The sequence below is a fragment of the Euwallacea fornicatus genome, chromosome 21, assembly GCF_040115645.1.
Source record: "Euwallacea fornicatus isolate EFF26 chromosome 21, ASM4011564v1, whole genome shotgun sequence".
Classification (NCBI taxonomy): domain Eukaryota; kingdom Metazoa; phylum Arthropoda; class Insecta; order Coleoptera; family Curculionidae; genus Euwallacea; species Euwallacea fornicatus.
The window spans coordinates 3,462,607-3,482,982 of NC_089561.1; the positions used below are offsets into that span (position 1 = coordinate 3,462,607).

Sequence of the window (20,376 nt, forward strand, 5' to 3'; positions counted from 1 at the left end):
GTTAACAAGCTGGGACATGAAGATTCCTAAAAAAGAGAGGACACGAGGTAGTGATTTTCGGATTTTTAGAAAATTCAAAAACCTCAAATAAATTCATTAAAATGGCGAACTTATTGAGAAAAAAAGTTCTCTACGAACCACAGTTTTTGCACTTTAATTACACCCAAAACGTAGCGACATCATGAGTAGATCTGCAGGTTCCCGTAATGGTAGGAAAATAAACGGGTTTTCATATTTTTGAGATACCTGAAAAGTCTGTACACAAAATAACCCAACTCTGAAATTGTCGAGGTAAATATATCGGTGATTTCATAAATGTTTCACTCTTCTTTCTACTCTAAAGGTGGCCAAAATAAACGACTTCAAACCTAAATATTCCCAAAAAGGCAGTAAAAAAAATTCGGCTTTGAGAATTTTCAGAAAACTGAAGAAGTCTGATATTAAATCTATGTGGAATTATTGAGTAAAATAAATCTAAATTTCCCTCATAGATCACATAGGTATTTTCCACCGGATCATCACGATGAAAACTCAGCAAGTTAAAAAATCAATTAAACCTTTCTCAAATGCCTTCAAATACCTTGTTAATTTCAATAATAAAATTCAAAATTGAACAAATTGCTTTTGCTCAGGCTTCCCCTAGGTATTTATCTTAAACTTTCCGATAAGGATCTTGTTTATTTTAACTGCTAAATAAATAAATTTCTTTCAGTGGCAATTGTTGTTAAGGCATATAAGTGGCAGAGTTTGGTCAATATACTAATTTGAACGTATCTAACAAGTTGCCTTATTTCTACTTGACCATTGCTACGAATATTGAAATGAACAGCCTAATAGTGTGCTTGATTTCTGTGATTTCCATTTACGTAGTGGTAAGTGAATGACTTGTTCAAATACGAACATCACGAGAATATACAGGGTGAGTCGATTGATATTAGCAGAACTTTGGCACTCGATACAGTACCTTATTTTAAGCTCAGTAAGTCATACAAACATGTGTCGGCAAACGTTTCGTTTTTGAAACACAGGATGTCAAAGTTTTAGATAGTTTTTTGAATTTCGCACACAGCTCCTATAGTTTTTGAGATGATTTATTCAAATTTTTATTATGTGTTACTTATGATGGTCCATACGTTTTAACATGTTTCGACAACTTATGTACGTACAGGATGATATTTTTCGACATTCAGGCCCTATTTTACCACTCAGAAAATTTTTCTAGTGCGCCACTGACTGCTTAATTTTAAAAATTTGGGTTCCACAGTCAGTTTAGAATCTTTTTTGCCATTTCCAATTTTATCGTATTTATAGCCGTTTTGGATTAATTTGAAAAAGTCTCTGAAAGAAAATTTTATTTTTAAATATGTTTTCGGGGGTAACAGCATAAGTGCATCAAAATTACCGAACACTTTTGCATGGAAGCGTGCAAGAATAATAAGTCAGGACATTATTACTTTACTAACAACCCGGAACTATTTTCTTTTACTCGTGACTTTAATGGTTGCCTGATGGTCTTCTACAATAGATTGTTAAATTACGGATGAATAAGATGTTTATTAATGATACGTTCTTTCAGAGACTTTCAAATTACTTGGAAACGATTGCAGATATGATAAAATTGCACAATATAAAAAATTCTTAATTGAAAGTGGGATCCAAATTTTTGAGATTAAGCAGTCGGTGAAACACTACAGAAAAGTTTTGGACGGTAAAATGTGGCCTGACCACTGAAAAAATGTCATTTCGTAAGATTTAAAACCATTTAGGCATATCAAAATTTGTAGTTCATCACAGGTAACAAATGGTAAAAATTTGAATAAATTGTCTTACACACTATAAAAGGTCTGTGGGAAATACAAAAAAATTCAAAATTTTGGTACTCTGTACCTGAAAAACGAAACGTTTGTCTACATATGTTCACATGACTTATTGAGCTTAAAATGAGGTCCTATATCGAATACCACAATCATATAAATATAAATTGACGCACCCAATTTAACATAGGATAGTAAATACGGAAAATTTACTAAAATAGAGGATGTCTTTAGCTGAGTGCCCATTAGATATATTTACAGAATAGCGGATACTAACAAATAACAATTTGGTATGTAAGCGTTTGACCCCTAGATTTATTAGTCAAAAATATATTCAAAATGAGGGCACTTTCCGAAATACCGGAAATTCATAATAACTTTGTTATTTTAAATAGAACGACCCTATTTAAAATTATTTTTTGATTCCATCTTAAATTTCAGGTCAACTTCATGTAACATACTGATAACCGAAAATGTGAATTTTCGGTGATAAATTTCTTTTATGTCGAAATTGGCAAAAATCTTCTGTGCAATAAAAATTTATTATACTAGAACTAACAGAGGTAGGACAACAAAATTTTGCCAGTAAAAAGTCAATACATTATATTTCATCCTTTTTAATTACAATTTTGATAATAACCTACAGGGTGGTCTCCAAAGAAATTGAACTAAGCCGACAGAAAAATGCCGAAATGTCATTTTCTTTAAATGAGGCACCTCTTGTCTTATTATATGGGTCAAAAAGCCATTTTATTCTGCTATCAGTCAATTACGTAAGATTTTTTTTAAATTGTTTCATTTTAAAATTTGAAAAAGACATTAAACACATTATTAGTTGCTTGGTGTTGTAATATCCTTAATTACGTGTCAACAAATTATTTTAATAAACCACCATTTCTTTCCAAACATTTTCCTGTCCGTAAGTATACCCGGTAAAAACTTATATAACAAAAATAATTCTTATGTAAGAGTAGGAAAGTGTTACACGACTGAATACAAAATAAAATTGCCTTTTAATACATGTTATAAAATATGGGATGTCCCATTTGAAGGAAACGACTTTTCGGCATTTTCGTATTGGCCTAGTCCTATTTACGTTGCAGACCACCCTGTATATGATTATCAAATTTGAAATTGGAAAGAATGGTCAATGTTTGGACGTTTTACTGATAAACTTTTGTTGTTCTATCTTTGTTATCTGCGTTGTAACATTTTTTTTTTATACAAAAGATTTTTCAAAATTTTGACATTAAAACAATTTTTACCTCCGAAAGTTACCATTTTACGGTATCAGAGTGCTATATAGAGTTGACCTGAGAGTCAACATGGAATTATTAAAAACAAAAACAAAACATAACAATTCTATTTACAATAAACAAAGTTGTTATCAATTTTCAATCTTCCTTAAGCTCAAATGACTGCGTACCAAATTGTGCATTTCCAGCTTTCGCAGTTCTTTAAATGGGCTTTTAAGGGGCACGTAACTAAAAAACGTCCTGTATTTGTAATCTTCTAGAACGCAGTCCCGGTGACAATATACTACGAAGCACTCTGTTCGGACAGTGTCCATTTTATCACCAGACAGTTGTACCCCAACTACCAGTATTTTAAGGATTACGTGACAATAGACTTCATTCCTTATGGAAAATCTTTAGTATTTGAATTCATCATTTAAAACTCAACAGTTGCTAAAATGTTCCTTATTCAGCACTTCTACAACGCCACAAATGGAAAGTACTCGTTCATCTGCCATCATGGAAAGGAGGAATGCAAAGGGAATAAGTTTCACGCGTGCGCCCTGGCTCAAATTGACAATAAGGACACTCAACTTGAATTTATAGTTTGCATCATGTCCACTAAAAATCCGGCAAATATTTATTATATCGAACGCGTAGGAGAATTATTTTATTATTTTCCAGTTAAAAAAAATTAACTAAAAGTAATTTTTTAGTGTTCCCAAAAATACAACTTGGACTTTAAAAAACTGACCACTTGTATGGTGTCTTCGGAAGGTGACAAACTTCTGGCTTCGCATGGAGACAAAACCTGGAAATTGGAACCCAACATATATTTCGTGCCCACGGTGGTGTTCAATAACAGTGTGATGATAGATGCCAACGATCAGAACAAATCAATGGTTGATTTCAAAGATATTGTGTGCAAGAAAATTTCGGTACACAAGCTAAAGATATGTGAGCATTCGGGATTCTTTGATAGGATCAAGAACTACTTTTCATCGAGATAAAAACTTCATTTTTTCGTTAAAAAAACACAGACTGTTTCAATTATCGTACGTGTATTTTCCATAGTGATCTACATTGATTAACGTAATGATTTCTTAATTTCTGCATCGTTTCCATCGTAAAGCAAAACGTTATCAATTAATTTTAATAACAAAGTTATATACACAAAACATTTTCATAAACTATATATTGTGTGGTGAATAGTTAACTAAGATTTTAACAATAAAACAGTAATCAAAAGGGTCTTTAAATTGAACTCAACGGAAAGTAAATGTTCACTATTTGCTTTCTCTTCCATCACAAAAGTATTATCATGAAGAACAATTTAAAACTGAGTTAGTTCTACTGAATTTGCGTACATTGTAAAATTCTGAAAATGCTGTAAATTCGTTGGAAAATCAGACGCCTTATGTGCCTCTGGATGCACATCAGAGCTGTAGTTCTCCTACATAAATCCAGGGAAATAACCGTTTAAATGGCTTTTTTTAGGAGACTTAACTTCCTCTCTAAAGTACAGTGAGATTTAATACTGACCAACTTCAGAAAAATTCAAATACTTCTGCTTTTCCTTTTCTGCCCATCCACACATATATTTACAAAGGCTCCGTTTCGAGAGCCTTTAGATGTTGGTTTTGAGCCTTCATAAATACCTGAAACCTCTAAATTTGCCTAATGTGAAAAGTATCAGAGTTGCAAGAATTTGAGAGCCCAAGATGTTAAAGTTGTTAGCACACTCTAATATTTTCCAACTAGTGAGAATTTGCTTCCTTTTTGTCTATAACAATGACCGAAATTTTCCATTTCGCAGATGCAGTTTGCGAGATATTGACGTTTGCTTTGTATGTTCTAGGCAGGGTACATACACGAAATGGACTGTTTTCTTTTGATTCCCAAACTAAGAGAAAAAACTATAACAGTTTCCCTATGTAGCAACCATAATGTTTTGTAAAAATCTTACCCTCTAATCAATTAGGTATCTACTTACATACCATAACTTACTCCCTACACGATTACATTACCGAGCTTAAAAGTGTATAAGATAGTTTGAACTACAAAATTCGTGATTACTATAATGCAATTATCCGTTTCCAAACAGATTGTTTTAGATTTTTGTCAGTTGTGTATGTTTATAAACAGCTTCGCTGATGAGCCGACAATCTTAATATTTTATTCAGTCAGTAAAAAGAAATTGTTTTGTGGAAAATAAAATCAAAACAAAGAAATTTATTGTAAATTAAAAAACTTAAAGAGGCGTAAGTCCTGGAGGTATCTTGTCCTGAAACATCAAAGGCAACTCGCTCAGTTTCTGATCTACAGGGATCCTGGTGTCGTAGAGCGATGGAGCTTGGCAAATGATTCCAGCAGTACCACCAAAGCAAGCGATAGTGAACACCCACAAAAAGAAACGATCTAGCACCATGGAGACAAATTTCCAGTCTTCTATTATCTGCAGAATTGGATTAAATTGACCGGTGAAAAAGATCATGGATGCGGAACCGGTATGATCATTTTGAGAATCCGCTCTTTAAAACTCACTTGGACTTAATTTTTTTTTGCAAGATCGACACCCCAACTAGGGTGAGTACCTTTCAAGAAATTCCAATAGAAAAATTATTAATTTGAACTAAAATTCTATTTACCTCCCCTCCCTGATCTAAACTAATTCGATATGATTTCTAGGATATATTTGAGGTTTTCTAAGTATTCAAATCTCAGGTAAAGCTCAAGAGATAGAAAACTCCTTTCGCCATACCGGCTCTGAATACCGCAAAGAAATGTGTACCTCATTGTCTTTGTCAGCATCACGAATATGTTGAGCAATAAATCGCACCCCCTCAAGAGCAGCAAGTACGTTTGGGGACAAACTTTTGTGGGTAACGTTAGTTGAGGAATCCCCCACTAGAAAGCAAACGTCTAGAAGACCTCAGACTGAAATAATCAAACAACTTACTTGAAGAATGTGCCTTCATCTTGTGCATATCGTCCTGATCAGCATTCTGCAGGACATAACTGGGTTCCCTGGTGGTTATTTTGAAATCCGACGTGAATGGTTCCTCCATGTTCAATCTATTACAGAATCAATCAAGATATAACTTTTACAATAACAAATCACTACTTACTGTAAATCTAAGTCAGCGGTGGTGTAACCTCGAGGAGGTTGCCGGTCGTCATACTCAGGGATGGTGTAGGTGGTTCTTCGCATTATCAGTATTTTGGGCATGAACTGCAGGAAAATTTTGCGGAACAATGGAGACATTTTATGGGTTGATGGAGATCTGAAACAAACCTTTAGGAAATTGTTCTACGGATGTGGTGGTATTACCTGAAATGGACGTTAAGCACCACAACAGTTACCCATATGGAAGATGTTACTAGTACCATGGTGAAAAGGAGGTATTTGCCCAAAAGAGGTACTGCAAGTGAGGTGGGAGGAATGATTTCAGCCAGCAGGAGGAAAAATACGGTGAGGGATAGTAGGATTGACACACACAAAGTTACCTGAAAAAAATTATATGGCCAAATGCGATTTATAGATTTTTCAGCTTTACTTTTTCTCCAGAGTCTGACGGTAAGTAGAAGACCAACACTGTAAGGAAGGTGATCCCGACGCAAGGAATAATAAGATTGACTGTATAGAACAAAGTTTTCCTTCTCATAGTGATTTTGAAGGTGATGTCAGTTAGAGGTTCCTTGGATTCTGGATAGTACTCCTCATTCCTAGTAGCAGGTACCGCCAAAATGTCCCATTCCACCGACAAGTAAAACTCAGATAAATCAATTCCAACCTTAATGATGTTGTTGCCACTTTGTTGGTCCATATGCTTTAGATCGACCTATCGAAGCAAATTCTTATATATTTTTTTAACTTATTTGAACCTTTTAAGGTCACCTGCTGTCCATTGTAAGTCCATGAAGCAAACTTCATCAAACAACTCTGCTCATCGAAAGGAAAATACTGAACATTTATTTTACAGGATGACTTATAAATAGAGGGGGGTTTCCAGTTTACCTCGCCAGTGTACTTGAGAGTAGCTTTGGTCATCAGGGTCACTTCGTAATTTCCATCAGCGCTACAAAAGTTTTATGTGGAGCTTTTAGAGACTTATAATACATCTCTAATTAATGTCTCTTTGAATGGTACACGTGCTAATTATCTGTTACAGGAATTTAATTTGCAGAGTCCCCAACGAGCTCCTTGTTACACGATCCAATTACTAATTCGTTAAGCAAATATCAACTCGGCTCCCATATATGCGCCAGAATCTCTCTGTATAGATTTATGTGTAAAAGGAATGTCATAGTGTTTAATTAGCAAACTCTACGAGCTAGAATTTTGCCGGTTTGTATTTACTGATGTGTATTTTACTTTTTTATGCCCGATTGTATAAAGGGGGGGGGGGATGACTCAGTCACATGAGACAGTAACAAAGGTAAATGAGGATTTTGTCGTTTCATACATACTTGTTGAAAAGAACTATGTCAGGGAGCCAGATATGTTCAGAAGGAACATAAAGCATTTTCACACCACCGTAGTCGTCAGGGGTCCAGCTTAGTTTGTAGTCTACCCATTTCTGGAAATAGGAAATAATTGGAATTAAGGAAGGAGAAAGTGTTTTTATTGATAAAGCGAGAGTTTGGAATGCAAATTTTGCTTAAAATAATAACAATCATATTAATAATTATTTAATTATCAAGTATTGTAACCCGATTCTGCTATTGGTAGATTAATTAAAGGAGGTCATAATCTACAAAAAATTCACAAGTCCATGAAGAGATTTTTGAAACAATATCTGACGTCCAAATCAGACATTGTAGTCGGGAATTTCGACACGAGATGGAATTCAGATGCAAACACTTTTTTAATCTAATTTTTTCTACTAAATAGGCTGCGATTGATAGATTCAAATACGAACACTATAGGAATTTATGGGACGTCAGACGCTTGTCATATATAGGGTGGACTTCTAAAAATATAAATGCCAATATTTCCAAAATTTTTCCGACAGTGGAAAAATCCAAAGACAGCCTAATAAAATGGGGGAACACAATCGAGAGCATGATGAACACACTACCGTCTATCAAATGCACCTCAGCCACTACAATTCACGGATTGTTTTAATAGCACGGGCGTGGTTGTAACACATCGTCGGAAAGCATTTCCAATAAGCTTTTCAATGGTGCGAAAGGTTCAGGAATTCAGCCCTGAAATGTGCCGGATAACCCCTAAAATGCAAAATCCATGAGTACCCGCAGTTTAATAGCATCATGCTTCGCGATAATTTTAAAACTAATAGAATCTTGATGTGAATGTTCGAAGTTCAAGAAAATGTATTTGGGAGCGAATGGTACTAGAAGTACGATTATTGCTGAAGATTGTCAGTGCTTAAACTACCAAAATTACTACCTTGATTTATTACTTAATTTTAAAATAATCGGCAAGGGTAACAGCGCGTCTGTGTGGTTCAAAATGCATACGCCAAGGCTCAAACCTATTTCCGCAACAAACTTATACAACCTGACGATCTATATATAAACTTAGAATTTGAAAAGCAAATCCCTAGATATCAATTAATTTGAAACATTCTATTTTATACCACGGTCATCCTGTTTAGCACTGAATTTTGAAGAGGAGGAAAGCAATTTTTGACAAGAAAATTTCAAATGCTTCAGGACCTAAATTTACAGTTATTGGCCTTGGCATATTAAATAACAATTTACAGGAATTTTTTATGTTTCGCAAGGTCTATTTTTTGGCACTAGTGTTAGAAAGCTATAATTTTTTAACATATTCCTATTTACTACCTGTACAACCCAGAGGTTCGTGGTCATAATCTGATTCTTCAAATTCATTTCGATGAGCTGAGATAGCTTCAAGCTCATCCACACAGTAACAGTTTCAGTGTGGTTGGTAACAGGACGAATTAAGCGGTTATAGTTGCTGAGGAGATCGTCGTAGAGTCGCTTGGCATCTGGATTGGCTTCTATGGTCTTAACATCAGCTGAAACACGAAGAGAATATAAAACTGTCCAAATGTGTAAAGTTTACTGCGAACTAAGAACAAAATGTCGACAAGCAACTGCACCAGGTAAGTTAAAAATAAACAAATATGACTCTTAGATTATATACGTATTGCGGGAAAAAGTGATGGTTTCAACCCTGTGGAGCGATAAATTTGGCAAATTGCTTAGAGCTCACCCTGAAACTAATTTCAACCATTACAAAAGATGAATGCTAATAAAGGTGTGGCACAAGTTCATGTTCAAATCCCCTAAGGTGAATGATAATTTTGCTTCCACCATTCCAGATGCTCTAATCAACCCCTTCAACCTCTGAGGCCTATAACTAATTTCACTATACTGTAAGCTAATTTCGACGAAAAACAAACATATTCATGTACCCAAAATCGAGCTATTGCTCCTCAATTCAGGTCATGCAAACAAATTGAGTCCTTTACTTACCGATACAAAAATTGAGCAAACGGATTATCACTAAACATAAAGGGAACAAAAAATTCCTCAACTTAATCATCATTCACATTTAAAACAAGATTTTAACTTAAATTTTAGGTAAATTGTTACGCCCACACGTTTCTGACACTTCCTCTCTCATGGCGAGGCTGCTGTGCTGGACCGAAGGCTCAGCGCATAAAGCTGCGTCCTAGCTACAATCTAGAGATCGCTCTTTGAGGGCTTCGCTTTGCATTGATTTAAGTGCTGTTGGAACTTGTTTAATTAAGACTCTTAATTGGAAAGTGTTGCGTTGGCATTAAATCAGCATAAGATTTTGTAAATGTTGATGTTAAGGAATTAATTTATCTGACTCTGAGGGCTGGACTCTAAGTAGGGATTCGTTGGCAATCGATAGCTACACGCAGCCTCTTTTCAAGGCCCTATAACATCGTGGTGAGATGGTGTGAACAAGAGATATTGACATTTTCAGTGTAGGTAGATGTGTAGAATGGCTTAATATACATTGTATTGTCTTGAGGCGTAATGGATTTCTGGGGATGTTGGGAGGAGTGCTCCATAGAAATCGAGATGAGGGAGCGTGATATGGGAATAAAACCGTCAAGTCCTATGATTCATAGGCGAAACAGCAAAATTATTGTTCTTAACGTGTGATTTTTTTTATGAATTTTAGATGAAGACTGACTTTATTTTCACCAGCGTTTACGCCATGCTAATGGAACTAAGTTTATCATAACATTATATGAGAATTTGTCAGTCGCCATTCTGACCAGAAGAGTGGCAGTTTTAGCTCTTTAAAGGCCAATTTAATGAAGTGCAGTGAATTTTGACTACAATCCAATTTTCATGAAAATCACGAACGTTGCATTTCTATGCTGCTATTCAATAGTAAGTCCATTGTGATTAAATCTGAAAGTTATGGCCATTTTTAGGTAAAATGAGGTTTTAGCATTGAATTTTTTGACGATCTCCCAGTAGATACGTAAGGTTGGTGCCCCCAGGGTACTGAAGACGTTTATTTTCTCTTCAAACTTAGGATCCATATTCAAATCAAATGTGTGAAGCCCTAAATAAACATATACATTTCTGAGCCAACCAGAAACAAAAATAACATGTGTAAAATTGCAATTCCAGTGCAGATATCTCTTGCCATATACCTTGATAGAATATGCGAGCTTATTATAAGCTGCATATCCTGCAACTTTGTCTAACGTCTTCGTCGATGTGCCTCTAGGCTCTCCTGTATTTTCTTTGCCAATAGATTTAGAAGAATTCTTATCGTTTTCCTTATTCGTGAAATTGCAACATTAACCCAATATACATTTTAACCCAATATTTATATTTTATAAGACATTAAATTAATCACCAAAATTATTATTCCTTGTAAATGTGTGTCCTTAATCAAGAGAATTCAAACAAATTTTCGGAAGTTTTGGGAACTTTGCACCTAAATATTTACCGTGAAATATTAAGGCTTAATTAGGGAGATTTAAATTAGTATAGTTAATATTTTGACGGCACCTTGAAACTTTGAGATATCCAGCATCAGCAGCTCCTTAAACACTTTTGTACTGAACCAACTAAAGCCATCTATTGGAATGGTTCTTTAGCCCGGTACCCGATGATGAAATGGAAGACTAGTTATCTTGTAAATAATCGCAAATTAATTCTATCAGTACTGTGCGGTTCAGTTCTCCGCAGTCGGCCGTTGGGTACTAATTGGGTATCAGCTCGGTTTCTACATGGTACGCGATCGACATGTTTTCGTAATATACCTCGAAATTGTCCCATATAGTGTGTTGTAGTACCTCACTTGAGGTGTTTGAGTAAGGGTGTTGTGCGTGTTTGAGCAGTGTTGATGGTACCTTCCATCGGGTACTTCCGTATAGAGGAGTTTACTTTCTTTTTCTTGGATTTAGGATGCACGTGATTTTCTCGAAGGATTTCTCCTTAAGGTGAGTAAATATGACGATAATAGTAGGTTTTTATTTCAACATCAATGTAGGTACGTAATTGTAAATATCTATTTACAATTATTTTCATTAGGCTTGTTTTGCCAAGTTGCAGTTATGCCTCGGAAGAAATGAAAGTTGCGCGCCTAATATACAAGGACAGCAGAATTTCATGTTACAATTCAATTCATAATCAAAACGTAATTTGCGTTTTTAGGACTTTCAAAGATTATTAAATATAAACTAAAATGTGACTTACGTAAGTTTTCCTAGATTCTGAGAATTATTAATTCTCCCATTTCACTTTTAGTTCCGGTAATTTTTTTAATAACCTTTAATTAAAATCCGCATAGATACGAATTCCCTGAGAATGGACAATACCCAAAAACGAAATATTAGTACCATACCGAACAAACTCTTTCATGACTGTTTCTTTGTGGTTTTAAAGTGTTTCGATTCTTCTCAGCAATTTAATCTTGTTCTGCCTGCCTCTTCTTAGTAATTCTTCACTGTGTTCGTTGTTAGATGATATTTGCTTGGTCACAGTGAAGGACGAGAGTAAACGGTGGAACGGGGACTCACAATGCACTAATTAATTCAGATCAGTACAGTAATTATTCTGTTTCAGTCAGTATCACACCAGATCGACCTCTATGATGATTTGAACGATGAATGTTGTGTATAATAGCGGATAAGGAAACTAAAATTTTGATTTGTTTCAAACGTTAAAAAAACTTTAAAAGAAAAATCACAATATTGATTTGCGGTCTGTTTGTAGTGAAGATACAGGAAATGAAACAGGATTTTGAAGATTTTATGAGTGAACTGAAATAGGATTTCTGAAAATTTGCATCAGAGCCATCGGTAACGTAATCAGGTTATTCAATTTTTAAATAGTTTCGTCTAGTCAGCTCGTAACATTAGTATGTATTATGAGAAATCTTGGAAATCTTCGATTTTGATTTGAGGTCAACTTTTTACATTTTTACGTAACTAATTTTACATACACATATATACAGGGCGCTAAAGAAATGCCTTTCGTAAATTTAACCAATGATTAAGGACATAAATTTGAACAGTTCCTTAAAAGAAATTTACACCATTCAGTAATGACACTTCTAAAAACAATTCGAATCTTAATTGATACTTAATAATACAACTTGAGCGGTAAAAGTACACTTAAGCGGCAACGTTGCACGGCATGTGACAGAGGAAACGGAATTTATTTTTGTTATGACTATTTTTTGCAATTCCTTAATGCCCGATAGGTGATAAGGTCTGACCTTTTATTAGTTCTCGAATTTATTCCGGGTTGTTAACAGTACCTACGTGAAAATGTATTTTTCTTTTACTCGAGTATCGTGCGATGTTTTTCATTCCTGGAGAGGCGTTACAAAATTCCAAAGATTACGCCAATCGTTATCTAGAAAGAAAACTTCCAACTCGACGAATGGAATTTTTCTTCGTGTACGGGAAAATTGGTTAAATTGGTTAAAACGCTTTCGTGAATACAGGGACTCAAATAAATGGTGGACATTACGAACATTTAATGCATTAAAAGCAATAACAAATTCGTGGTTTTGATTGTGATGTGAGTGGGGTAAAATGTGTAACGTAACATGTTATGCTAATTAGAAATAACAATAATAATTTAAAGGTAAGTGGCTTTTCAAAATAATAAAATAAGAATCCCGTAATGTTTAAATTTTAACTGTAAAATATGTCGAACCCAAAAAAAACGTACGTAAGTGCATATCTGGTTGATGCGGCTATTTAGGGAGATATCGAGACAAAAGAAACACGACGTGACGTTGCAAATCTCCAAAAAAAATTTTTTCGTGTTATCCGAGGAAATGGTCGAATTTCCGACCTCTGCTGTAAGAAATTTTCTTATTCAAAATGATGTTCTTAATCATTAGTTAAATTTATGAAAGTTATTTCTCTAACATCTTGTACATTTGGAAAGCTTAATTTTCTCAAATATACAAGATGTTTAAAAGAGACGCGGCAATAGTTAAGGAGGTGATTTCTTGGGTTATTTTATTTTAAAAGTTCCAGTAAATACAGATCCGAAAATGTATTGTTTTCAAGATACGGGGTGTCATTTTTTTTAATAACGGTTTTTAAAAAATAATTCTAATGCCTTTCGACCGGTTTGTTTGCAATTCAGTAGTATTGTCTATAGTGTAAGGGGTAGTAAGTAATATGGGGCTCATTTGGCCCTAATTAAATTAAAATTATTAAGCCCAGTTGATGGTTAAGGCAGCAGTGGTCCCTTAACCAAATTTATTGTCAAAAGAATGTAAGCCATCAACTTTTTATTTATTTCAGTATTTTTTTTTTAGAAGAAGCAACTAAAAATGCAACTTTCTTGTCTCTTAAATCTTCGTCGTATCTTGCTTCGCTTACGAGATAAAAATAAAAAACTTTTTTATTGCATGTCCATTTATCACACAAAAACCTTTTCAAATAGTTCAAGGGTTTTTTTACGTTATTCCGTAAGAATATTTTGTGCTCGGTCAAAAGATATTTGAATTATTTTTCAAAAATAGTTATAAAAAAAAAGTTTAACGCCCTGTATCTTAGAAACGATACATTGTCGGACCTATGTTTATAGGAACTTTTTTTTATAAAATGACTGAACAATCATCCTCTTATATATTGCTGTGTCTTTTTTAAACTTCCTGTATATATTTATAGAATAAATTCAAATTTATATGCCCATCTCCCTTACTTTCTGAACTTCGGAGATTAAAATATTGTGACATTAGCTGTGCCGGGAAAGGGTGATTAGAGTAATACACGCGAAAAAATTATAAAAGTACAAGAGTTGCAATTTAATGAAGAAAAAACTAAAGCTTAATGATGGTTACTGAACTTCTTAGATACTCTATGAATGACTAAACACAAAAAGATTAGGTCTATGTATATGAGGCTCAAAAGAACATAACTTAGGACCTAGAAATAAACACAAACAATCTTCCCTGCCTGAAGCAATCAATTGCAAGAGTTTATCACCAAAGAGGATGGCTGTTCCCATAAGACATCTTTAATATTGTAATATTTAACATAAAATAGCAATTTTGCTTCCTCCGAAGAGGGAATTATTTACTCCCTAGAGAGTCAAACCTTTTTTTTATACCGTCTCATGTAATTATACATTACGGCATCAATTAAAAGGTCAATAAAACGAAAACACTATGATATATTTTTGAATTACAACTAAATTTATTCCTAAGTTCATTTAGACAAACTACAAATAAAATGACTAATATGTTATATTATTGAAAAATTTTCTTAAAGAAAATGAGGGTTTCTACCTGTTTTCGTTGTGTGTAATTAGATGCGAAATAAAACTCATTTAGTCAGCGAGTTGAATTTGTTTATAACTGAATAAAGCAGATTATCACGAGATGCTTTTTACAAAATTCCACCACGATTTAACTTCTTCAATTTACATTGTTCTTTCAAATTCGCGAAAACGAAAATTTTCTTAAGTTTTTGAATAATGTCATTAGCAAGGTGCGTCAGACCGAAATGTGCCAAATGTGAAACCATAAAAGTTTTTTTTTAAGGGAGCAATTTGTGGATTTTTGCATATTTGATTTTGACATTTCATGTAGCATCCACTCGTCCAGTTTCCAAAATAAAGACTGTAATTTTATGACAATGTGCAGGATATTTTTTACATATTTGTGCAGACTAAAAAACTGAATCTTTGACTAATTTTAAGATAAAAAGTTCATATGAACATGGATCCGCATCGGTTTGGTTCTTAAAATATAGGGCTTTAAACAAAAAAATGTTTTGGTATTTTTATTATATTTTTGTTTAATAATATGTCAGTCTGATGAAACTCTGGATACTTGGAGTATCGTTCATGAGAAATTTAAATATTTACTTAATATTTGTTTAATATTAGAGAGCGCCATATATAGCGTTTTACCTGAATTTAAATAACCATAACTCTTAGTATTTAAAAATTTTCAAACACTAAGAGTAAATATTTTTAAGCCATTTTTTTTCCAAAACAACTGCTGAACTGCTGAACACTAAGAATTATGGTTAGTTAAATGCAGGCACAACACTGTGACTAGCGCCCCTTAACATTTAATCCAAAACGAGGTAAATATTTGAGATTGTTATCATCGATACATCCAGTATCTAAAATTTAGTCAAATTGATGTGTTATTGAACAAAAATATAATCAAAATACCAAATAATTTTTTTTAGAAGCTCTGTATCTCAAGAATCAAGTCGATACGGACTTATGTTCATATGAACATCCCTTATATCTACTTGTAAAATGTTACAGAAAAATTAACAACAATATTTATCAAAGTTGATGTTTTGATTCATCTTGTGAGATCGAGTGTGAAAACCGTTTCACTTTATCTCAAGCGACACATTATGTAGGATTTTCTCTGAATCATGTGAAGTAAAAAATATAATTTCAATATTTCAATGTAACTGAATTAAAACTAAGCTAAAAGGTACATAATTATGCTATGTGGATTTCAAGTGCTTCAAATTAAAGCAGTTACCTAATAAATTATTAAAGCTCGTTCTCCGTAAGATTGAAATTAAAAATCGAATTGCTTACGCAATCATAATTTTTTTCTTCATGCTGAGATAGTTTTTCATTCTGGAACTAAAAAATCGCCTAGAAATTTGTCTTCATTTCACGTTTCTCACTAATCATCATCAACTAAATTTTCGACCCTTTGGAGCCAAAAGCTATTTTGTTGTGGGATGGTATAAGTACATTCGCAAAATGTAGCTATACATTTATCTAAAACATGTAAAATCACTCGTTTCTTAACGTATGTAAACGAAAGTCATGTAAATGCACATACCTATATTAACTTTGATTGTAATTACCATTCACAAAAGTTCAAACTTTTACTTGCGGTTGTTGCTACTGCCTCTGCTGTTGATGCAGTTTTTTTCTACATGTTCAACTTTCCTCTTTTCGATCACGTGCCTTCAGCACCCAAAAATCTCGCATCAAGACCCTTCTCTGAAAGCTGAAATAAAGTTATAATGCAGAATGCACAGTCAAATTGCCGGTAAAAGTTCTTCACTTTGATTGCTCGCTGTATAAACTTTCGCAAATACAAATATCGAAATCAGTGACCGCTATAACCTCAAAAATCGATAGTTTGCACCTATAATTTTCTTATTTTTGCACTTAAAAATAAACCTATTTACCCAGGTGGTATTGGCAAAATGCTTTTATAATGTCGGTAATTTTTTTCAAGCATCAAATGAATAGTGTGGCAATAACAATGCCGTTGTACGCAAGGTAATTGCAGGCTTATCGATGAAATCATTATGTAATTTTTGCTTTCATGTGTATGCATGTATTAATGAGATTCCCTTGATGTAGTTGAAAATTGCATTACAATTTGAGAAGAAATAAATCTTGACCATACAGGATTGTAATAGAGTTCAAACGAGTTTTGTAAAACGATAATATCCCTGAAATTCTACCTCTAATAATAACTAAAGTGGTTGCGAAATCATTGAAATAGCAACAAATGATACAAATACGTGCCTATTTGATTGACCGTTTAAAGCAAAATAATAATAACAATAATAAAAATATATTCGCTATCTGACGATTTAACAATTTGGGATGATATACTCAATTAATTTGACACCTGGAAAAAGAATCATTAAAATATAAAGGGCAAATCTTAACATGTACGCATAAACTTGGGAAATTATAGTGAACAGCAAATAATAATTAATAGTGAAAAAAAATGTAGTAAAATCATTTTAAATTTGGAAGATACCAATTTATTTCATTTAAATATAAAAGTCCCTGAATTTCATAAGATTGAAAATTAATTTAACTTATCATATTAAATGTTCGGATTCACCTAGTGTATTTTTGACGATTCAATTAATTTTTTTAAAATTTTAAATGAAATAACTGTTTTTTTGGTTCTATACTGAATTTTGGGTCAACTTTATGAAACGTACTTATAACGTAAAATATCAACTTTCGGAGATAAATAATATGTGATGTTAAAGTTGGCAAAAATATTTTGTGTAAAAAAATGATTTATACTGTAGCTAACAAAGACAAATTAAAAATTTTCCAGCAGAAAGTCAAAACGTTGTACTTCATTTTTCTCAACTTTAATTTTGATAATTATCTACAGACTGGTCCGCAAAATAAATTGAACTAGGCCAGAACAAAAATGCCACAAAACTATTTTCTTCAAATGGAACACCCCATATGTTATTACGTGGATTACAAAGCTATATCATTTTGCATTCAATCATGTAAAATTTTTCCATTGTCACATCGGGACGGTGTTGATTTATTGGACTTTTAAATTTGAAAATGAAAAACATATATATTTAAAAAATAGTTGCTTGGTGCTGCACTATCTTTAACTACATGTCAATAAACGATTTTAATAATTATAATTAGAATAAATAAATAAGAAACGGTTATTTTAGTAACTGCTCAAAATGTCAATTATTTCTTTCACAACATTTTTCTGTCCGTAAGTCCACCTGGCCAAAAGTTAAACAAAAGTTACTGTGATAAATTAAATGTATTTTTAATTTTATGAAATTCACCTTCTTTCTTTTATAGATAAATTGCTATCTTCGAACTATAAATGTTTTACTAAGTTTTTTGTTACTATCAACCATTATTTGTCCTGATCAATAATTTCTTAAGTTTACGCGTATAGGTTAAGAATAGCCCAGTATATACGGGCGAACTCGGTTATAACGAACACGAGGAGACCACAGATTTTGTTTGTTATAGCCGATTCTAGTTAATATGTCCATATATATACCATGTTTGTCTTGGCTGATACTAACTGCATCTACTTGAAGGGTGGTTGATTAAGGGTGTCGTAGGATTTGTAAAATACTTAAGTGTTAACATTCAATACTAATAAAATTCAGCTAATGTTAGCCAAAATCGTGCAAAATTGGCTACATTGCAATACATGGGGATTCCCCGGGGTCGAGATTATCTTATCAACGCAATACCCCAAAAATAGCCTATTAAATCTTTTAGTGTGGTCTTTTTAATAGACAGTAATTCGTTATAACCAATCGGACCTGCAAATTCTTCCTCGAAAAGCGGTCGCTAAAATCAATTGTTCGTCATAACCCACATTCATGTGGTATTGAGCAGAGAACTTTCTTGCATAAGCTGAAAACATTGTCTTGAGGTGCGAAGGAGCTCTTCCAAAACTGGAGGTACCTCATTTTGCGAAAGGCTTCTTACCTGTTTTTTTAACGGTTTCCTAATCAGTTTCATAGGAAGCTTAACTGGTACTAGATATTTAACTGAAGGTTCATGTTGAAAACAATGTTCTCTCATTAAATAAGGATGTTCTGTGCTTCAGAAATAGCACTTTTCACATCTTCCTCCCAACATTAATCGAAAATGCTCAGTTATCGCTATTTCTTGAGTTTTCTAACCTGTTCCATAGCATACAACGGGGCGATCATCCATTACCTTAAAGTAATTTAATTTGTTTTTTAAATTTAATCTGCATCGTTTATTACGATATTAAGAAATATTGGTTCTAACATAGCATATAGTAAAAAGTAATTAATGTAATTAGACTTCATACATTTAATTCGGAAATAACGTACTATTAACGAACTTCTACCCAAATTCAAATCAAAATAAATATTTTGAGGTTATGATGGGACAAACGGAAGAGACATCTGGGAGAAAGACCGCCATATTATCATGCCGTCTCTTTTTATATGTTACACATATTCCATCCTTGTCTGGCACTCATCTGGACGTTTTGCAGCTCCGTCTTACTTATGGTCATACATTGACTCGTTTTCTTCAGAGCTATCGCTTTATTAAAGAGCTCATCCCCTTTAAGGACCGCTAAACACTTTGCAGTGGAATGTCCGGAATGTTGACGTTACGTAATATTTGGAGGCGCCATGTGTTTTCCATTTAACTGTACTCACCTTGAACTGACCTTCGTGGTAGACTGTGGAAGGAACGCGGGGATTTCAATGTTAAAAAACTTTTACAGCCGAATTTGGCTTTTAGCTGAATTTTGTTTAACTGTTTAATTAAAAATAAAAACAAATCTAAACAAAAAAAGTATAAAAGCTGTTGAAAATGCCCTCCTACTCTACTCTTTGCCTCATAGACTAACAAACTCTCGACTATTCCAGGAGTATTGCGAATGATAATTTTAAGAAATTTGATTATAGACGTTACGAATTGCTTCAGATAGTTGATAACTGAACCGGGTGATTATTTCTTCCCTACTTCGTTTACATTATTAATTTGCACCGATGGTTACTTTTGCAAGTTCTACAAAGAAAGCGAAAGTTGCAAAAATACAGCCGAACACGGTTATAAAGAATACGAGGGGACTAGAAATTTTATTGACTCCAGTCGGGCTTGCGTTATATCAAGGTCTAGTTAATGTGTTAAGTGGACAAAAAGGTTGCAACTTTTTTCAAAATTGAGATATTTTCTTAATATCTAACAGGTGAACTTTGGGTTATAACATTATAATTAGTATACCATTGATAAAATGTACCGAATATAATTTCCTTTGAAACATGCGCACAGATAACTATACATACCGCGTGATTCAAGGAGATGGATCGACTTTATAACTTTTTTATTTTAAAACTCAAAAAGCTAAAATTTGGAGGGAAGCTATATGAAAATAGAAGCAATTGATTGGCGTTAATGGTGTTTATCTAGCACTTCCGGTTGAACCGGAAATGACCGCAACTTTCGATTTTTACACATAATGCCCTACAAATTTTTACCTTTTTGGGATCTAAATGTCCTTTTTAGACTAAAAATATGTCATTTTAAAACGTATATTTTTTTTGTGGTTTTTTCATTTCGAGTTACGCCACTGACGCATA

At 33.5% G+C, this 20,376-nt stretch overlaps 3 protein-coding genes across 6 annotated transcripts in view; 2 read left to right on the forward strand and 1 right to left on the reverse strand.

The window, feature by feature from the left end:
• Positions 1-712: 712 nt before the first annotated feature.
• LOC136345817 (GILT-like protein 1) lies at positions 713-4,297 on the forward strand. 2 transcript variants are annotated; one of them, XM_066294435.1, is made up of 4 exons: positions 713-872; positions 3,331-3,468; positions 3,523-3,705; positions 3,766-4,297. In XM_066294435.1, exons 1-4 carry the CDS (start codon positions 822-824, stop codon positions 4,057-4,059), a joined length of 666 nt encoding a protein of 221 aa, XP_066150532.1. In that variant the 5' UTR covers positions 713-821; the 3' UTR covers positions 4,060-4,297. The 2 variants fall into 2 exon arrangements, with proteins under 2 accessions (XP_066150532.1, XP_066150533.1); XM_066294436.1 differs by having other exon boundaries at positions 791-919.
• Positions 4,094-11,873, reverse strand: nAChRbeta2 (nicotinic acetylcholine receptor beta2). Of its 2 annotated transcripts, none has more exons than XM_066294427.1 (10): positions 11,738-11,873; positions 8,861-9,057; positions 7,520-7,629; positions 6,948-7,128; positions 6,607-6,891; positions 6,381-6,556; positions 6,178-6,333; positions 6,009-6,124; positions 5,841-5,956; positions 4,094-5,504 (listed from the first exon to the last, which is right to left on the reverse strand). In XM_066294427.1, exons 2-10 carry the CDS (start codon positions 8,936-8,938, stop codon positions 5,301-5,303), a joined length of 1,422 nt encoding a protein of 473 aa, XP_066150524.1. In that variant the 5' UTR covers positions 8,939-9,057; positions 11,738-11,873; the 3' UTR covers positions 4,094-5,300. The 2 variants fall into 2 exon arrangements, with proteins under 2 accessions (XP_066150524.1, XP_066150522.1); XM_066294425.1 differs by lacking the exon at positions 11,738-11,873 and adding an exon at positions 9,518-9,906.
• The window catches only part of LOC136345810 (furin-like protease 2), a 268,365-nt gene continuing 259,223 nt past the window's right edge, over positions 11,235-20,376 (forward strand). For both annotated transcript variants that reach the window (XM_066294422.1, XM_066294423.1), the window contains exon 1: positions 11,235-11,481. The gene's annotated coding sequence lies outside the window, so the exon portion shown is untranslated. The remainder of the gene's footprint in view (positions 11,482-20,376) is intronic.